Source organism: Podarcis raffonei, chromosome 4 (assembly GCF_027172205.1).
Source record: "Podarcis raffonei isolate rPodRaf1 chromosome 4, rPodRaf1.pri, whole genome shotgun sequence".
NCBI classification, from domain to species: Eukaryota; Metazoa; Chordata; class Lepidosauria; order Squamata; family Lacertidae; genus Podarcis; species Podarcis raffonei.
This window is the reverse complement of record NC_070605.1, coordinates 35,474,419-35,495,694: the sequence shown is the minus strand read 5'-3', so window position 1 is coordinate 35,495,694 and position 21,276 is coordinate 35,474,419. Positions and strand designations below refer to the sequence as shown.

General features: G+C 40.7%; 2 protein-coding genes across 3 annotated transcripts in view; one reads left to right on the top strand and one right to left on the bottom strand.

The window, feature by feature from the left end:
- The window catches only part of CMSS1 (cms1 ribosomal small subunit homolog), a 177,394-nt gene that overhangs the window by 52,263 nt on the left and 103,855 nt on the right, over positions 1-21,276 (top strand). The window lies entirely within an intron of this gene.
- FILIP1L (filamin A interacting protein 1 like) overlaps positions 1-21,276 on the bottom strand; it is a 152,935-nt gene that overhangs the window by 47,741 nt on the left and 83,918 nt on the right. Inside the window, exons 2-4 of the mRNA XM_053386165.1 lie at positions 19,564-19,843; positions 17,379-17,552; positions 11,777-11,955 (exon numbers count right to left, since the gene is read on the bottom strand). Of these exons, the coding sequence (XP_053242140.1) occupies positions 11,777-11,955; positions 17,379-17,552; positions 19,564-19,833 (623 nt within the window). The 5' untranslated portion in view covers positions 19,834-19,843. The remainder of the gene's footprint in view (positions 1-11,776; positions 11,956-17,378; positions 17,553-19,563; positions 19,844-21,276) is intronic.

The window sequence follows — 21,276 nt, the reverse complement described above, 5'->3', positions numbered from 1 at the left end:
GGCTCCCTTTACCTTTACCTTTTATGCAGATTCCTTATAGGGCTTTGAACACAGGACTGGAGGAGGCTGGGTTTCGCTTATGTGGATAGTACATGGCTAATTCACTGTGCTTGAATGCAACAAACTGCCTCTGAAGACGGTTTGGAAACGTCATCTGGTGCAGAATTTGGTGGCCAGTTTGTTCACTGGGGCAAGAGGGTTTAAACATACTGCACTGATCCTGACACAATTGCACTGGCTGCCAGTTAGTTTCCAGGTCCAAATAAAAGTGCTGGTTTTATTTAGAGCTTTAAATGACTCAGGACCGCAATAATTCAAGGACCACCTCTCCCCATATGAACCAACCTTGACCTACAGTCATCATCTGAGGTACATCTTTGTGTGCCTCCTCCACTAGGCACTAGGACTTTGGCTGGTTAACATTCTGTGGCTTCTTGAATATGTTTATGGAAGTGGGGATATTGGTTTGCTTTTGTGTATTTTTGTGTGTATTTGGTTTCTCATTTTCATTCCATCCTTTCTAACAGGATGATTATTTTAAAGGCATTTCATGTATTTTTAGAATTGTGTTATTTGAATGGACCAAAAGCCATTGTTTCCAGCTCCTCCAAAGGAAAGCCATTTACCCACCAGATCAATTCACATTTTCCAGATCAGCATGCCACAGGCGAAGGGAAGGTGGATCAGATGCTTGAATAATTCAAACTAAGTCATGCGTTTTGGAAGAAAAAAGAAGCACCTCGTTGTTCTCTCACCAGTGTGTCCTAGAGGAAAATACCTTTCTGATGCTAAATGTGGCAGTTAGTTGTAGCCTGAGTATCCTAAAACCTGCCCACTGAATCTTCCCCCAAAGTAACTTACATTGGGGAGAAGGCCACACTATCAAACATCCTGGTTGGCAATGTTTCTGAAATACCAGCACAAGCGAGAGAAGATAATAGTAACATGACAGTGAAGAATAGTATCACAAATCCAGTGGATCACAATTGAAGCATTTTTTAAAATCACTTATAAATTTCATTGATCTCTCTTTTTGGAACCCCTTGAGATATTTTTCATTTGTAGTTGTATAAAAATGTTACACCTCTAATAGGTTAAAATATGTTTTAGGTTTGTGCTTTGTGTTCTGCCCGGGTGCAGGGGGCGCGGAACTTAGCATGCATGAACAACAGGTAGACTATTATCAGACCTGTGGAATAGTTCTCACTTACAAAACATGTGCAAATTCAGATTTCAATAAGTGAATTTTGCATTAACTTTAAATCCTCGTGTTGATGTCAAGCTTACTTTGAGAACAGAATGTTTATTTCCCTTGATTCGGAATTTCAATAGTTTTGTATGTGCCAAGTATGAGCAAGCTAAATCTGGTCTCTTTGAAAGGGAAAGTGTATTAAATCTGTCTATAATTGTAATGTAGAACATGAATGTATATAATAGAATCCTAAATCTAGAGAGAGAATTTGAGAACCAGAAAACATTTCCTGTGCCATAATGGTTTAAGCAAGCACATTTATTGTAATGCACATGTGAGTGCCTGCACATATGTGCTGATGTATAATGTGTTTTTTAAGAAGTTCGTCTCAGACAATAAATACTGAAGCCCCCCAAATTTAGTGACAACCGATGACTCACTCTGTCTCATGTCAAAACAATGCACTTTAGTAATTTTCTCATCCCTTGAGAGCCTATTAAACACTAAACAAATGCCTTGGAATGTAACTGATTGAGTGTTTAAATTATGTGCTTTTGCCTGGCCCTGTGCCAGCTTCTCACTGCAAAGGATTACAGCAAAGCAAGACCCGTGATTTACATTGACAATGATAATATGCAGTTTGCTTTGCTGGCATCTTGGCAGTGTGTATTTTGAGACAAAGCGTCCAAACAAAGTTTGCATTCTTAGCCTAAATAATTTGAGATCTAAGCATTAAGCTCTTTTAATTAGGTGTGCACAATAGATGAGATAGGCTTCTGGTTTTCCTTATTCACAGGGAACAAAAAGTAGGGGGGTTTTTTGGTTATTTTTACAAAGTACTTTGATATAGTACTCAACATCTATATAGTACTTTTGGGTGTTCAAAGCACTTCACGTCCTTATTTTCAGCAACCCATAAAACAAGCCTTCAAGGTGGGGCAGTATCTATTTTGCCCATACTACAGCATCCAAGTCCTAACACTTTCCACCTAACAGAATTGAGGCTGAGAGTGAGTGGTCCAGTGAGTTTTAATATGCAGATATGATTTGCATGGAAAGTTTGCCTGGCCTTGTGCACTTGAAAGAGTAGAATGCTGGGCGAAGACAAATGTCCTGTCCATTCTACGGGATGTGTTAGACAAAGTGCTCAGCATGAGCATGCTGGAAAGAATATCTGCCATCCTCAGTGGTACTCTGAACTGCAAAAGTCACTCACAGCTCAACTGCATGCTCATCAGTCCTCCCATGATGCACCATTTCCCCCTTAAACTCACCTGGATGCTGAAGGTACTGATGGGCCTATGGAGCCTATGTGTACAATTCTCTTGAAAGACCTAACCCTTAAGACAACATTTTAGCTGCCATCACATCTGGTGTCACCATTTAATGTTTGCCGTTGTATCCGCGTTCTGCACCTATGCATTCAGTAGAAATATTTTTGTGTGAGTTTAAGGTTTTTAAAAGCCATGGAGTAAAGCCAGATAAGCCAGTGGAGAGTTGCTTTTTATTTGAGTGGTGGTAAAAGTGCTCAGAGAAATTGTTGTCTTGTGCTTAGTATTTCTTGATAGATATTTCAGGCCGACAGATGTTGGTATTTGGCATGGTCATGGTGGGTCTCTTACCACTTACTTACAAAACTCATTAAATATGCTTAGCTGTGGCCTTAGTCAAAGCTTTTTCCAGCAGTGTTGAAATGGTCTGTGGGAAGAATAGTTTACTGATTTCATTAATGTTATTTTGTTTTACTGATTCAGTCTTTAATTGTCTTGTGCTTGGGGGTGGGGAGAACACAAAACCCTAATTACAAATTGAAGTATAAGTTCTGACTGAAGTTGGTATGAATTCAGAGTTAATTTTGAAATTATGCTTCCTGGAGTACATAGACAAATCACTGAATTTATTATAGGTGAAGGTATTTAAATTGCAACATTAAGTTCATGAAAACTTTTGATTGCATGAAAATTGATGTGAAGGCACTAATGATTCGTTCTTGTGGTTGTGGTCTCTTTTTTAGTCTCCATATTGAAGAGAGGATTGCTCTACATTCTTACTAGGGAACAGGAAAATTGAATTATTGGTGCATGTCGAATGCTCTTCCAGCCTTTGGCTTTTTCATTCTTTGATTTATTTGTACTTTTAAAAGATGTATTGTTTCTGTGCCGTTATTTTAACCTTTCATTATGCACTAGGATCTTTGTGAAAATCTTTGAATCATGTGGATTTTGACAAGAGTATGCTTTCCCAACATCTGTTGAAAGTTATGCTATGAAGTGGTAGACTGTTCTTCAAATGCTAGCATGAAGTCATTAGTCTGTGTGCATCACTTCCTTGAGCCTATCTTTATGCTGTAGTGGTTAAAGTATTTGGGCTCTCCCACTGGGGTGTTATATAGAACTAAACTTGTGCTTGTGGAGGGTCTTGCTCACTCACCTACAAAACACAAGATACCCATGAAAAAGGTCAAATGTACAGAGATCTGGCATCCATTTCACAACTTGGAAGACATAGTCTTCAGCATATGTAATACATACAACTTGCCAGAAAGCAAAAAGGAAATGATTGCATTTGAGTACAATGCATTCTTCAACAATAGCTCAATGTGTATGAAATTGGAGTCTGCTGGACATATATGTCAACTAAATAAGTCAACAGTGTTTACGTGCCGTTAGCATTCTATAAAGCCAAGTTAATGTTATATGTAAATATCCTTGGGAATCTTAATTTCTTAAAAATGTAAATAGTGGTAGTATGAAGTACTCTGAGTCTGCAAACTATCGAAAGAAATGCTATATGATACAATATGTGGTTTCTATAGCATTCCATATGAATGCTAACGGTCTTGATCTTGCATTGAGCATAGAATTAATTTAAGTTTATTTCATTTCAGCATCCTAGGAGAGAATGGATCTTTTAAATTGTTTGAAATCAAGAAGGTTCAGTATATAACAGTTTGCATTCAGAATGATTTTGCAGATTTTGCTTTATTCAAAAAGCTATGTTGGGAATTTCCAATTACATAGCAGGGCTTACCTTCCTACCACACTCTGAAGGCACTTCCAGATAGTGAGGGAGGGGGTCGTAAGGTACATTTTCCCCACCTGCCAAAGATGATGGTGTGTGTGTGTGTGTGTGTGTTAAGTGTAACTGTCCCAAGGAACAGTTGCATATGTACTCGAGTTTCTTTGGATTAATCAGAAAAAAATTATTCCCTCTGATTACAATCCCATGTGGTTGAGTGCCAGTGAGATTTGATCTAAAACTGGGCTGCTGAGAAAATAGAGGGAGATGTCAGTTTGCTTGAGTGAACTCTGCAGTATACAATATAAAACATTTTCAAAAGACTCCAAAGGGAGAAACTCCATCCTCAAATAGCCAAATGAGATGAACCTTCAATGGCCTCCAGGACCCTAAAAATATTGAGTGTCACTTGGAAAAAACAAATAAAAAACTAGTGGAAGAGTGAGTTGATCCCCTTTCTGCTTATAATACCTTGAAGTATGCTATAGCTGACTGGAACCCTGTACAGGAGATCTCCTGTCATGGGGTAAGGATGTGCTGCAACATTTTATTGCCAGCCCCACTTGTTACTTAAAATTCTGAAACGGAGATTTCCTTAGCTGAACAGCAGGACAGCATAATTTGCTGCGATTACAGGAATTCAGTTTTATGCATGGTAATATTTTTATGAAACTTTTAAACTTTGCTAATCTACAATGTGCTTTCCTTTTGTTTAGAGGAAGCAAATGTTGAGGAATGACGTCCAAGTGCATAAGCACACAGACATTTTGGAGGTCCTCAAGGAAAATTTCCTCAACCAGGATAGGTTGTGTAGCTCCAAATAAACCAGGATGTGTTGAATTGAGTGTGTACATTAGGGATAGGCAATGTGGTGCCCTCCTGCAGATGTTTTTGGACTACAGATCCCATCATCCCAACATGCTGGCTGGCACTGATGGAAGTTATAGTCCAACACTGTCTGGCTACCCCTTGTCTACTTTTTCAGTTGTAGACAAGGGCATCTTATGACAAATACATGTTTTTGAAAGGACTGGTGTGATTAAGTGCATACACTCTATGAATCATTAATAAAGGCTGGCAATCATTGTGAAAGGAGAAAAAACATTTTGTGAGGCTGTCGGAAACAAATGATATGAAGCTGCCATTGCATTGTGCCGTTGCACAAGTTTTAAGCTGGAAATGTCTGTATCAAATATCTGCCCAACCATGAACTCACTGGTTAACCTTCGCTGCTACTCTTAGATAAACCCCATCACCTGTAAATATGCCCTACTGCAGATTGTTGCTTTAAAGATGGCTGAGGAAATGTAACTGAAATGCTATGAGCACTTAAAAACTAAGTATTGGAGTTCTTACATATATAGAAGTGGTGCTGATTCTAATTGAAAGTATGCGTGCTGACAATTCTGCAGAGATTTGATGCTGAACATGCATTTCTTTTGGCTTAAGAGGCCATGTTTCCTGCAGATGGGCGATAAAGTTTTCAGCCTTTGCTATCGGACTTAGCTAATTCTGCTAACAAAATAACAGTCAGTAGCTTAAATATTCAACCAGTGTACCATTATAAGAATGTTTGTGTATGTTACAATTGTGTCCCTTTTTACTAAGAAGTCTCCCAATTTTCTAAGCCCTGACCCTGTAACCACTCTCCATGTTTTGCCTTTTGTAGGGAGATCCTAGTGTTACCTTTACAAATGTTATTACCAAATGTAAGTTGCTGTCTCTGTTTCTGAGCCTGTTTAATTTGTAAGTTTCACTGGGATGAACAGTACTTACTCCCAAGTATGTGTGCATATGTATGAGTTGAGAACAAAGTATTACTAGCATTGGCTGATGTTCAGTATTCAAGTGAAGTATGCTGGAATTGATGGATTGCCTTAATTAGTCTGTTTTCTTTCAGTATTTTAATGCAACTGCCACTGAAAATTGACCTCCCACTTGACCTCAAACAGTTAAACAACAACAACAAAAATAAATCAAAAATCCATTAAGCATGATTTTATCATAAATTTGTTTACATCCACTATGCCTTTCTTGTCCTTGACTGTTCTCCTATTCTAATTCTATTGCATATTCACAAAAAGAGCATTCCTGAAAAAAACCCTGCAGGGTCATTTTTATACCTAAACATTTCACAGTCAAAATTTTCTAAACCAACTGCAAAATGAATGAGTGTTCATTAAGCAATTAGCGTTTCCTTCCTCTAATCCTCCATGAAACCCTCTGAAAGGTTTGCTGGGAGTTACCAAAAGTTGTGGTCCGAGTTGTACGGGGCTGCAGTTGGAGATGAAATTATTTCCCCAAAGTGGGTGGAAGAGTCATGCTCTCATGTGGGGTGGGATTTTCCTGCTCTGTTTGGGGTGATTCATTTCCTCCCAACTATAGCACTGTCCCAACTCCTCCCACAAAGATGGTGAGTCTCCTCAACCTCCTGGGAGGACTTTTAGGGAAGTAGTAATTATGCAATCTAAGTAAGCTGGAGCACAACAAGTGTGTGTGTGTGTGTGTGTGTGTGTGTGTGTGTGTGTGATACTCTATATTTTGGAAAATGCTCTGTTCTCTAGAGGTTTGGGTGCTTCTTGATTTTATTGTTGCCAAACTTGGCGTGAGGGTTCCTGAGGTGCAGGCAGTAGTCCTTGTCCATGTTTGGACACCGACCACTATTTTGAACCAAGATGGTAGACACCAACATCAACTTGGTGTGACTTTGCCCATTTTTGGCATAGGTTTGGTTGCCTCTCTTGATGCTGTTGCCAGATTTGGCACAAGGGTTCTTGAGGTTGGATGGCAGACTTCAACATTGTTTGGACACGAGGTGTTGTTTCGAATCAACAAGGCAGACTGTGCCCACACTTGGGACGAGGATTCCTGAGCTAAGGGTCTGTGTTGACATTTGGATGGCAGGCACCATTTTGAATCAAGATGGTGAACCAAAACGTGACTTGTGTGTGACCGAACCCATTTTTGGGTATACATTTGGCCGCCACATGAGATACTGTCACTAACCCAGCGCAAGGGCTCCTGAGCTAGGAGTGGCAGTCTTCGTCAGTGTTTGGATGCCTGACATCTTGATTCAAGGTGACAATCCAAAACATGACTTTGGCATAACTTCACCTGTTTTTTGGCACTGGTTTAGTCATCTATCAATATATTGTCACCAAACTCAGTACAAGCGTCCCTGAGGTGGTGGGGTTTTTTTTGTGTGTGTTTTTGAGGTTTGGATGGCAGGTACGGTTTTGAATCAATATGGTGGACCAATATTTGACTTCGGTGTGATTTCACCCAAATTTTTGTGTGACAGGCCCAAACTCACAAAGTACAGAATCCATTTTAAAATCACAACAGTTTCTGCTTTCTAAAAATTCCCAGGCACTCCCTGCTTCCCTGCTCTGTGTGTGTGTGTGTGTGTGTGTGTGTGTGTGTGTGTGTGTAACATCAGCTTGTGTACTATCATAATAAAGGAGCCGTGCCTTAACTTGTGTGAGAGCTTTCTCACTCTGGTAGGCAATTGCTAAGAGATCCTGATGGCGACATCACTTGGCAAATGTTTTGGATATTATTCAAGATGTGACATCATGCTCCTTTAGGGTTTTCCACATAAAATGAGCACTCCAAAGAAAACACAAAAATTGAGGCTTAATCTAAAATCTATTATTGCATTCTCTAAGGTCTCATTAGCCACCTCCATTTTTCCTTTCCAGACAGATATTGGTTACCAATAATAATTGTAAACTGTTTCCAACTATTAAAACAACAACAAATTTTAATTAGATAATCCACTACTTCTAAAAGCTTGTATATTTGCTGTCTTTCTTTGCAGTTTTGTACTGATTTGTTTGCAGATGATGCAGCATTCTGTTACATTTAATCAAAACCATTCCCCCCTGCCCCATTCCTAGCCTTTACATTTGATGATTTTTCTGCTGCTCTGTCTTTTCTGTGTAGTGTTTTGGAGATCTGTACTTGTATTTGGAAAAGTGCGCTCAAAAACCCAGCTTTGAATTTTGACTCTTCCAGTATCAGCATCGCATAAACTTGTGCATGGGCAGAGTGCCTACTATCTTTTTTTAAAAAAAAGCTCCCTCTTTTATTTATGCCTCATGCCCATGCCCAGTTGTATTTATTTATAATTTTGTATTAATTTAGAACAAGATCAGCAACGAAGTATTTTTGAATTTTATTCCGTAAATATTTGATAGATTCTTTATTGTCATTACACACGTGCAACATTGCACAAGTGCAACGAAATTGGATGCCATCCCTTAAAAACAACAAAAGCAAAACAACAACAACAACCAACAAACCACATTCCAGCCACACCCACACCCATCAATCTCCCAGGTCACACTATCGAGTTACAGCATTCAAAAGGGCCACAGCTCTCGGGTAAAAACTGTTTTTCAGTCTATTTGTCCTTGACTTGATGTTTCTATATCTCCTGCCAGAAGGCAGTAGTGCAAACAGACTGTATCCCGGGTGAGATGAATCCTGCAGGATGTTGTTTGCTTTCCTAAGACAACGGGAACCGTACAATTCTTCCAAAGATGGGAGAGGTTGACCAATAATCCTTTGTGCTGTGGTTATGACCTTCTGGAGCACCTTCCTCTCCCTAGCTGTACAACTGGAGAACCAAGCACAAATACAGTATGTAAGAATGCTCTCTATGGAGCCTCGGTAGAAGGACACCAGCAGTCTCTCACTCAGATTGTTCTTCTTTAAAAGTCTGAGGAAATAAATTCTCTGCTGGGCCTTCTTCACCAGAGCAGTGGTATTTGCGCTCCAAGTCATGCCCTGATCGATAGTTACTCCCAAAAACCTGAATTCCGCCACCCTCTCCACCCGTTCCCCATTGATATGCAAGGGCTGAATGTCCGCCTTTTTTTTCCTGTAATCCACCACTAATTCCTTGGTCTTAGCCGTATTAAGAGCCAGATTGTTCTCTCCACACCAAACACAGAGCCGCTCCACCTCGTCCCGATAGGCGGACTCATCCCCTCCTGAAATGAGCCCTACCACCGTAGTGTCATCAGCAAACTTGATGATTTTGTTGCTGGAATAGGTGGCTGTACAGTCATACGTATAGAGAGCATAGAGCAGGGGACTCAACACACAACCCTGTGGTGAGCCGGTGTTAAGGCTAAGGGCTGTGGACATATGTGACCCTACTCTAACCCTCTGAGAACGTTCTGACAAAAAATCCAAAACCCAGAGACAGGTGGAGTTGGAGAGTCCAATCGCCTCTAGCTTGGACACCAGTCTATGGGGGAGGATAGTGTTAAAAGCTGAGCTAAAGTCCACAAACAGCAGCCTCACATAACTCCCCGGCTGCTCCAGATGGGACAGAGCAGCATGGAGAGTGGTGGTGATAGCGTCCTCTGTGGATCTATTTGCCCTGTATGCAAACTGGTAGTTGTCAAAAGTTGATGGAAGACAGGAAATAATATGACGGCGCATCAGTTTCTCAAAACACTTCATGATGATTGGAGTCAGTGCAACTGGTCTGTAGTCGTTCAAACTACTGATTGTGGATATTTGAGTACTGAGAGAGAGGCTGTGAGCTTTCTACAGCAGACGTTAAAGGAAAAAGGTGTAGCAGGAAGGGTGAATGTTGCAAGTGGTGCCAGGATACATGAAACATGAGGTTATGCCGGCAAAGAGAGGAAGTATTATCTTGTATGCATCATGTGAGGTTAGAATGGGCTTGACGTTCTCACACCCAGACATTTCCATCTGGAAGCTGTTCTGAGCAATGGGATACAGAGACCATGTTCTCATACTTTTGAGAATCAAGTGTAGCTGTCCGGGGAATAGGAAATGTGACCGTAATATTTTCCTCTTCTCTTTGGGGGATTTTTCTTCTTCTTTTTTTTACAATTAATTACTGTTTTGAAATATAGGCAATTTTATAAAATGACAAAAAAAGCCATTTTTGTCTCTTCTCATGTGAGTTGGTGAGGAACCATTGTATCTGAATCCATAAAGAGATTTCCTCAGTATATTTGGTTAGCTTCGTCTCCTGCTGCATATTTTAGGCTGCCTTCATTTTCCTTATTGCTTATGTTCTACAGATGAATTTTGCTGCAGTCCTCAAAGCACTGTCTGCTGCTCTGAGCATGCATTGTAAATAATAATAATAATGCAGCAATACAGTACAGTGGTACCTCGGGTTACATACGCTTCAGGTTACATACGCTTCAGGTTACAGACTCCGCTAATCCAGAAATAGTACCTCAGGTTAAGAACTTTGCTTCAGGATGAGAACAGAAATCGGGCTCCGGCGGTGCGGCGGCAGCAGGAGGCCCCAATAGCTAAAGTGGTGCTTCAGGTTAAGAACAGTTTCAGGTTAAGAACGGACCTCTGGAACGAATTACGTACTTAATCCGAGGTACTGCTGTATATGGTTGGACTGAATCCACAACATGGTTCCTGCCACAAAATCCTGTTGCAGAGACAGCTGAGCTGGCCCCTGCACCGTGCTATATAACACAGGCCTAGGTGGACTTTCACTTTGATCTTGTAGGGCTCATATAATGTTTTTATGACCCAGGCTGATGTATGACTGCAACAGTCCACAAGACCGTCTTTTACTGTCTACGCAGTCTTTGGAATATTTTTGGTCTGGTTTTCACCCTAGATGCATCCACTGGCCTCAAAAGAAGGATGCAGCCCTCTATGTATATCATAGATATACTGGTTCCAAATACATTGCAGTTGATACTGTGTTCTAACTTCTCCGTTTGGGGTTGTGTTGTGTATTACTGTAAATATATGAGTTACTAGGCTTACTAGAATTCGATTCTTAACATATTTAAACTCTTGTACAGTCCTTCTCACTAAGAAACGTTGTTGCTGGATTGACATGGGAGGCCATTTCTGTGTCATTGAATTCCCTTTCTACTTCTGTAATATCTGTAGGGCAAAAAGCCTCATTGTTGAAGTAAGTGATGTGTTCTCTTCCTATAACAGCTGCATGGGTGGGACCTATATCATTCAAATGAGCCACATGACAATGATTCCATGGATGTAACTGTAGAGGCAGAACTTACCAACAACATAAAGGTGATTGCCGCATCACTAGCGTCATGTGTGAATTGGACTTGAAATATAAGTTTTGGTGACTGATAGGAGACCTTAATGACTTGTTCGGGTTATATCAACATTTACTACAATTTTAGCTCTCTGCCTTTGCACTACCAGAAGAAGAAGACGAAGACGAAGACGAAGAAGAAGAAGAAGAAGAAGAAGAAGAAGAAGAAGAAGAGGAAGAAGAAGAAGATTCTCAAGAAAAATCAGAAAAGGCCTTTTACCCAAAGAGGAAGGAAATATGGGAGGTGGGGAAGTACAAAAGGGGGGGGGGAGGGAGATACATTTCTAGGATGATATTAAAAGGCTAGCAGGCTCCATTAGCTTTACCACATTATGTCACGAAAGGTCATGCAGTACATACGCCATAACATGTTCTTGATGCGTTCAGATGCTGGATACAAATCAGGAGCAGATTTTTAAAAGGTACTTACAAAGTACTAAGATTTTGAAGTCTACTTGGTAGCTTTAAATCTGTCCTACCTTTCTTGTTCTTGTTCCAGTAAATTGGTAAACTCATCGCTTTTCTCCATGTACTCTGCATGTTTCCTCTTCTCCTCCTCCAGATCGTACAGGGTTTGCCTGTGAGATTTTTCTACCATTAAGAGCTGTTCCAGCATCCGCCTGTGAGTTTCTTTATGCTTCTCAGCAACTTTGTCAAGCTGAAAAGAATAACAAAATTATCTCAGTACTGTGATTTCCTTCATTTCTGTAGGGTTTTTTTTTGTGGGGGGAGAACAGTCATATTAATTATTGATTTTGCCAGGAAGTAACATTAGTAATATCTATGGGGGGATTAAATTGGTACAGGCCTTATTCTAAAGAATGTATTACTCAGCTTCCATTGTGTTAATTTAGGGATTCTTAAAGGGCAAGAAGATGTGATGAAGAGCACAGGCCTTCATGTTTCTGTCTGGTTCTGATAAATCCCCCTACCAGCGACGTACTCAAGTCAGGACTATGACCTTCCTCTATTCCCTCATTTGAGAACCCAGTGAGACTCCCTGTAGGTTGTGCCACCTTACTTTTTAGTTCTTGATCTTACTGATGACACCTGATATTGGTGAGGCGCATTAGTACTTTCTGATTTGGTTCCCAGTGTGCTTCTGTACGAACATGATTTATTCAAATGTTTTGTCTTAGTTGGAAACTTCCCTTCCCCTTTTGGCTCGGTGCTTAATTGATGGAGTGCTCTTTGTCTAGCTGTGATGCATATTAACTTTTTGTTCAGTCTAGGAAGGCAAGAGGCCCGGTTCCATGTAATTATTAGTTTCAGCTTCCCTATGAAGTGATGAAAGTTCTTTGCTGCTGCTGCTGCTGCTGCTGTTATACTAATGAACTGAACAAGAGCCTAATGAAGGGAAATATAAAAACAGAACAGATTTCTCTTATTCTTTAGTATTTTGCCAGAGCTGGAAGCCCTTTGACCAAGATAGTCTAGACTTCATACTTTTGTCAGAAGGTCTGTCTCGGTGGGATTTTTCTGATCTGCAACAGATATTTTGTTGTTTTTTTTCTCTCTACATACAAAACTACCTTTCTGATAAATTTGTCTGCAATCAGTCATAAATTTGTGAGGCCAGAGTGAATTCTTTAAAAAAAATCAGGCCAAAGTAGTTGATTATTTTTTATTTATGTTGGCATTTGTACAGCTCTTCAGTGACGCATGTAATTCATGGCCTCGCATGGTAGTTAAGGGCTACAGCGCAAGCACAGTACTGTTTTAAACTTGCTATTGGTGGTTCAGTGCCAGAGAGTTAAAGATAGTTCAAGAGTAGCTGTTTCCCAGGAGAAAGAAGGCAAGGAGAGGATGGTTTTCATAAAACCTAGCTAAATCAATCTTACTTTAGTTGCATGTGACTTGTTGCATGCAACTAGTGACCCCAGGAGGGGATGTGTATCCATATTTGCACCAGAAGCTCAGTTTATATCAGTTATATTAGGATTCAGATGAGAGTCATGATATCAAGGAAGATGTATATCTACAGTCGTGGGTTCAGCAGTCTGCTTAAGTGCACAGATCTCCCCTGCTACTTTAAGATAAATGTATAATTTTGAAAGTGCTGTGTTACACATGTTAACTTAAGTTATTCTCATTGTCTAGGTAAATGACGATTAATCTGCTATAACTACTCTAAGCTTGTCATGCATAAGGAATAATATAGCAATATGGAAATAAGAACCTAAATGTTTTTTAACCATATCATTCTCCATCTCAGTAAATGTGTTTCTTACTTACTGTATTTAAATATGGCCCTGTTAGTTCTCATACCACTCCCAGAACATGAGTCCGAATCTTGGGGGTTGGGGGTTGAGACCATGAACGTAGGCAAATATTTAAACCACCCATTAAGAGCGCTTTTGTCTTGTCTGGATTGAGCTTCAGTTTATTGGCCCTCATCCAGTCCATTGCCATTTCCAGGCTCTGATTTATTACTCCCACTGCCTCACCTGTGCTAGATGAAAAGGAACGCAGGGTGTCATCTGCATACTGATGACACCACACCCAAATCTCAAAATGACCTCACTCCAGTTGCATGTATATGATTAAAAGGGGGGGGTGTAAAATAGAACCCTGCAGAGACTCTGAGGCATAAATGTCAAGCAGCAGAGCAAAAATACTCAAGCACTCTTCTGGAATCAGCGCCAAGGCATGAGTGGAGCCACTAGGAAGCAATACCCCCAGCACTGAACTTACACAGCCTCTCCAAAAGGGTTGTATGGTCAAGACTATCAAAAGCTATTGAGAGGTCCAGAAGAACAAAGTTGCACTTTCCCATCTCTCTCCCAGCAAATGTCATCTTTCTATGTGTCCAATCTGGTTTCTACGCCAAATCCTGCTTTGAAGTCTGACTGAAATGGATTTAGATAATTAGTTTCATCCAAATTGTGCTTGGAGTTGGCTGGCAATCACCTACTTGATCACCTGTCCCAAGGGAATGTTAGTAATGAGTTGACAATTGTTCAGGTTTCTGGGTCCACTGCAGTTTTCTTTAGTAATGGTCATACCTTTTAATGTGGCTGGGAGCACCTATTCTCTCAAAGAGGCATTTGCCATCTTCTGTACTCAGACCCACTAGCTGTAATAAGTGAAGCATGGCAAGGGTTGAACATTCAGGCAGTTAGCCAAGTGCCATGCCCATATTCTGGGTCCTTAATGACTGAAATCCAACAAAGTGGAGCCAGACAGTGTTCTGGACATCATTTTTATCTGATCGGCATAAACTGCGGTATCCAAATTGTGGTGGATACAAACAATTTTATCTTCAAATGCTTGCTACCGAGGGATCCTTTACATCTCCTGTCAGACAAAATCGTAGGAGCCCCTAAACCACACAAAAGCTCCGCAGGGTTGGCACTGTGAAGAGCAGTGGTGGTAGGGAAATTGTTTACTTATCACCAGAACTGCCACACAGTGGGCTCAGTAGTGACAAAACAATTCGCTACCGGTAAGATGCTGAGGTTTCCCACAGAAATGAAGCTCCCCCTGCCTCCCTCTGGCAACATAACTTGACTGTATGTCCTTTAGTCTCTTAGGACAGTTTCATGTGACATCATATCCTGTGCACATATATGGTAAATGCGGCAGTGGTTGGTGGGTCAACACCCACCAGTTGTGGCTTGAGTGAATTGGTCTTTATGAAACGATAGCTTGAGTTGTTGTTGCCAAAGAGAAATGAGCTAAACTGGCAACAAGTGAGATGAAGTTCTTAATGATTTCAAAACCAGGTTGTCTGCCTCTCTTAATACTTCATTATAGGAGTGAAGAAAGCTGCACATATTTGTCCTCTTGGAAATGCGTATACTTGTCCCAAGTATAGAACTGGAACCAAGACGCACATAGGATAAGCTTGGCAATTCTCAACTGGCAAAGCTGTCACATTGTTGGCAGCATCTTAGGGACTGCTCCTGAGAAACCAGCAATTAGAATAGCAGGGACTGTGAGAGCCAGGCAATGAGGTACATTGACAGAATTAGTGTGGGGAAGTCACATAGTAATTTGCTTCTTCCTGGCATTCCAGCTGTAACTGGTGCTGGTGGCCCTTTCTCTCTCTTTTATTTATTTCATAAATACGTAACATTAGAAACAAATGAATGTACACTTTATCTTTTCCAAATTCTATTTAAAGTTACAGTGTTCTGCAAAATGTTCTGCATGGTGTTTATCAGTTTCTTCCGTTTCCAGGACTCCAGTCAGCGTGAGGGATCTGTACCATTTTTTACTATTTTCAGAATGTTTTTCTTTGCCTTTGATATTGCCAAGGAAAGTGGCGCTAGAAACTCATTTGCTGCCATGTAACGTTAGGAAGAAAACATTTGTATAATGTATGCAAGCTAGAAGTCCAAATTATGTTTTGGAAATTTGTGGGGAGGCAAGACTGTTCCTTCCTTGGATCATTTCCTTTTGTGCTCAGAGCTTCTATGACCTAATACCCTACAGTGTTTTGAAAAGGCATTGACCTCTGCACCTGAACTTCAAGAGATTTGGATCATAACTAGAGGGTTAAGGCTTCAAGATCTGGAAACGCATTCTAACCTTTTTGTGTGACATTGGTTGCGTATGTGAAATGAACTTTATATCGTATGTTTCTTTCTGAAGTCTGGAAAGTGCCCTGTGGAAGAATTCTATTCATGATGTCGTTTATAGTGAGCTGTAATGAGCTGTATACCAGAAGCATGTGTGTTTGAGTGAAGAGGAAAGCATTTAGGAATGCAGATAGATATTGGCTCACATTTTATTACTTTTCATCATTTTCATCATTCATAGTTCTTTAGCAAGCTCCAAATGTAGATTATCTCTCAATGCTGGATGTTGAAACATCTTTCTAGGGAACTGTACAGTCTAGAGATGCAGTGGTACCTTGGTTCTCAAACTTAATCCACTCTGGGAGTCCGTTCGACTCCCAAAACCGTTTGAAAACCAAGGTGCAGCTTCCGATTGGCTGCAGGAACTCCCTGCACTCAATCAGAAGCTGCGTTGGACGTTCAGCTTCCAAAAAATGTTCACAAACCAGAACACTTACTTCCAGGTTTGCAGCTTTTGACAACTTCGGTATGCCATTCGAGAACCAAGGTATCACTGTACTAAGCCTGCTTGTTAATATTATTGCTCATCCCAAGAAGTCAGAGGGCTCAGGACGGTTGGTTTAATTCACCTCCTGATTCATCCCTGGAATCAGCAGGCAAATGATTCAATAAATTACTGTCCCAGAATAAGTAGTTTGTGTAGACAGAACAGGAGTGGTACTGGTGATGATGATGCACAGAAACATTCTACAATGGATATCAGTGGGTTGACCAACCTACCAACTTCCTTCCCCTGGAAGCATGTCCAATCCAAACAAAACACTAAGAAGAAAAGGTATGTTACATCAAGGGTGAGAGGAAGAGAAACAAAAGAGGAAGGGTTTTGGTTAAAATTGGTAAAGCAGGTCTTAAAATGAGGGGAGCAGGTCTTCAGAAGTGTGGCGTAATATATGGACGATTCCTTAGCCCATGATTCACCAGTGTGGTGCCTTCAAGGACACTTGTGCCCACAGAAGCCTTCCATGGTGCCCACAGTTTCATCCCCTGCTGAAATTAGGCTTGAAAGAAGCCTGTATTAGCAAGTGGAGGCCTTTACCTCCCAAGCTCGGGCGGGGGGCGGATTTCAGGGAGGTTACAGCTGGGCTGGGAAGAGTTGCAGTGCATGTGTTCACAAGGGTTCTTCTGGTTCATAAACAGTCCCCAAAGGTCAGTGATAAGAGTCCACAGTTGTTGGTTTAGGAATCTAACTGCGGGCTTCGGGATTCGTTGACTACTTAGACTTTTTACCATTTGACAGTTAGGTTTGCCTTCATCTCGCTTGGAAGTTAAAGGATGCTTTCAAAGCAGAAGTGTGTGTCAGTTTCATAGTGGAGATTTAAAGGCTGGCATCTTTAAGCTCTGAGCTCACTGTTTGTAGAATTCAACAAAACAATATTTTGCTTTGCTGGCACTTGCCCTTCACTAGTTAAATCAACGAGACTCGTTCCTTTGATTCACTGGGTTGGAGGGCTAATCCCTGCGTTCATACATCCTGCTTTAAAACATGCATCATACATACCTCTCCCATGGGCTTTTCATAGATATCCTCCTGCCATAGTGTAGCCTTGGCTTGTATAGCATCTCGCTGAAGTGCTTCAAGGACCTTTTTTGGAGTAACAAAGCCATATTGCGCTTCAAGTAAAGCAAGGTTAATTTTTTCAGCCTTTAAAACTCCTATGACTTCATCCTGCGCCTGAGAAAACACAGTTACTCCAGTGAGATGAATTCTGGATATCAGCTGTTTGCAACAATGGTATTGAATTAATTCCTATTTTATTTTGTAAGGTCAGCTTTTCATGCAAGTTGCCTTTACTGCTGCCAGTCCTTTGTCAATTCATCTGGCATGTGAGTGATTGGAAAAGGAAAACTTTGCCTCTTTAAACAGGAGCAGGAAACCTGTTGCCCTCCAGGTGTCATTGGACACTCAACTCTCACCATCTCTGACCATTTGCAATGCCAAGGGCCACCGGTTCCCCATCCTTGTTATAAGACAACAGTAGTAATTTTAAAAAATGTTTCATCCCTTCCCCCCCTCCTTCACCTTTGCCTACCACATTCTTTGTTCTCTTACCTCTGGCTTCTGTTGCCATCCCCTTATCCCAATCAGTCACTTTCCGTTTTAGTCAATGCCTGTATCTTCCAGATGTTGGCAGTGTGTATGGAAATATGGCCATAAAAAAATAGACTGTCAATCAGCAGTAGGAAATGTGGTGTCTCCCAGATGTTGCTGGAAACAATTCCCACCTCCCCTGTCCTTTGACCATGCTGGTGGAGACTGATGAGAGTTGTAGCCCAATACATGTGGAGGGTACCACATTGGCTATCCTTGGTGGAGATAAGAGGCCCCAACATGCACATCTTAGGGTGGGATGGCCAAACAGATAACGTAATGCTTTATAGTCAAACGCGTGCTTTTTCTTACTGGTCAAGTTTTGTAAGGAAAAGAACGACTTGAAGGTATTGGCAGCTGTTTTCGGAGTTTCGTGTCACTCATTCCTCCTGGGGGAAGCCAAGGAGCAAGGGTACAAAGTCACCCTTTGTTGTTTTAAGTCAAACCAGAAAACCGTCTGCTACTATTGTTACATATACGTGGTTGTGCACTGAAGCCAGCGAGGTACACATTGCAGAGGATGTGACCTTCCGCAGCGTGCATTCCAATAGCATGCAATAATGGCAGCTCTTTAAAACAAGATTAATTGGCCTAGAAGTTGGCAGGGTGACCCGTGTATGTTTGTGATTACCTATACAATACAATACTCCATACACGTGGCCAAGATTTTTTCAAAAATAATTAATGGTATTAAGGATGTTGGATTTCAGGTGTCATGGCTTAGATCCCTCAAAGCCCTTAGAAGAAGCAGGCGCTTTAAATTGGCTGATGTAAGATGCTAATAATAATAAAAAAAGGCCTTTTACAGTCATGGCCGGTGGAGACTCTGCTTCTGTATCTTTAGCTGCTTTGACAACACGCAAGCGGAGAGATGGAGTTTATCATTTATTTTGAAAAGAGATAATGAATAGCCCAGGTGAAGCCAAGCTCTTGAAATCCCCTTTGGCTGTAATGAGATAAATGGCACATAAAAGTGCTTCGCTTGAGCTGGACGGCGCTCTTAAAGTGGAAGGAGCCATAGCTCAGTGGTAGAGTGCCATATGGAAAATCCTAAATTTTAATCCCATTATTTCCAGAGTAAAAACACAAAAACCCAGGAATCAGGTAATGGAGACCTTGAAATCAATCAGAGTAGACAATACGTGCTGCCAGTCAGAGTGTACAATACTGGCTGGATGAACAAATAGCATGACGTGGTATAAATCTGCTTCCCATGTTCCTGTGAAGTTGGATGTATAAGGACCTGTATTTCTGAAAAACCCAATGTGTTTGATTGCCTTCCCCCCTTTCCATCTCAACAGGTAGCATTTCACACGGTTCTTTCTTTTAGACTGCAGCCCTATAAACACTTACGTGGGAGCAATTCCTATTGAAGTCAGTGAGACTTAATTATGAATAGATATGCAGAGGATTGCTCTGTAAATCACTATGCTACATTATCACTGACTTTTTAAAAAAACACACAGTCTGATGTCTTATTTGTCACATGTAAATTAATATATTCATGTTGTTTTTACATCAGTGATAGCAACAGAGCTCTCAAAATGGGAAGCAAGAGCTGTGTATTTATAATAAAACGAAAAAATATACTGACTTGTAATTCTCCCTCAAGCACGCTTAGAAGAAATAAAAGATCGTCGCGAGAAAGATCTTCTCCCTTTTTGGAATAGTTTCTTTGTTTCTTGTCTGAATCAGGGCTTCTCAGGATAGCGTCTGTTGTTGCTGCAAAGTCCTTTTCTGTTTTTCTCCTCTTCATTTTTACCTTCCCGGTGCCAGGGGTGTCTTCTGTATAAGTGTCACTTGGCATTTTTTGAGAATGTTTTGACTTGGAAGAATGTTCCGTGCTGTTACTTCTGGAACGCATTTCCAAATACCTGGTGAAGGAAGATCAAAAACCAATGGTAAAAACCTGAAGTAACACAAAATATAATAGCCTTGTGGATAACGGAATTGTCTTTTGGTCAGGTACATTCTAGGCAAGGTCTCTTAACCAAGACACATTTTCAGTCAGGCAAGTAAACAGACCATGAGCTTTATCCATGATACCTTGTAAAAATAGATGGGATGGTAAGATGGAACTCTCACATTTTCTGTGGCTGCTTTTGCAGCCAGTCTTGTTAAATAAAACTGCATCCGAACTGTGAAGATGAGAATTCAATTTGATCTTGAATCTTATCAAAGATTCTAGCAATTTACTTGTATTATGAAGTTGTTATGTTATTACAAAATAAAGTAGTGAAGTACTACACCTGTTTGCATATAGACTGCTTCCAGATGACCTGCATATTGAGGGTACATCCTTATTTGTGTGCAAAAAGTTTGCCAAAAGTCTAAGGAACGTTGGTTGCTTATTTGCACATCCAGCCAGATTTGTGGGGAGGTTATACACAGTGCTATTTTTCCAGAAAAAGAGGTGCCAGAACTCACCATGAAACACCTCCCTCGTTCTCTTAGAATGGCAATGGCGCCCAACTAAGAGGTGCCGGAAACTGAGTTCCAGCGAGTTCCAACTAAAAAAAAAAAAGCCCTGGTTATACATTGTTTCAAGAATTTTTTATTCTATATTTCCCATCATTTTTTAACCCTAAAAGTGTGTGTGTGTTTGAGTGTTTGAAATGAGTTTGTTGTACAAGAACACTAAATCCATTTGGATTGAATCTAAACCACAAAATATCAATAACTTAGAAGCGCTCATAAATATCTGAAGAACAGAGAATTTTATACCCAGTGCATGTGATGTGCATGTCCCCTCAGTACAGTTGGAATTGTCTGTTGAGTTGCCATGTAGATCTGTTTGTGGGATTGTGCCTGGGCAGCTGAAGAAATATCCTTGGGATGGAACTGAGGATCTACCTGCAATGCTGGTGTTACATTACAGGAACCTAACCTAGGAAGCTGCTTTCTACCAAGCCAGACCATCTAGCTCCAACACCAGCTCTCTGGTGTTTCAGAAGCCGTTTTCCCTAGCCCTACCTAGAAACGGCAAAGATTGAATGTGACAGCAGCAAGAACATTGTATTACACCTTAAAATGGCTGGTTAAATTGGAGTGGAGCAACATGCTCATTCACCAAGTATATAGCAACTTCTTTTAAAAGAATTGTGAGAAGAAAAGCATTTTTAAAAAACAACTGGGTGAAGTGGGAACTGGTAGTATATTTTGGAAGGTGTGTGATGAAGAAGACATAAGAAAATTTAAAGCAAGTGATGAGATGCATCAACTTAAAACCAGTGAGTGGGGAAAGAGGCAACTTTTCTCTCTCATATCTGAAGTTCTACATTAGCCTGCTCTTATCTCAGAATATTCC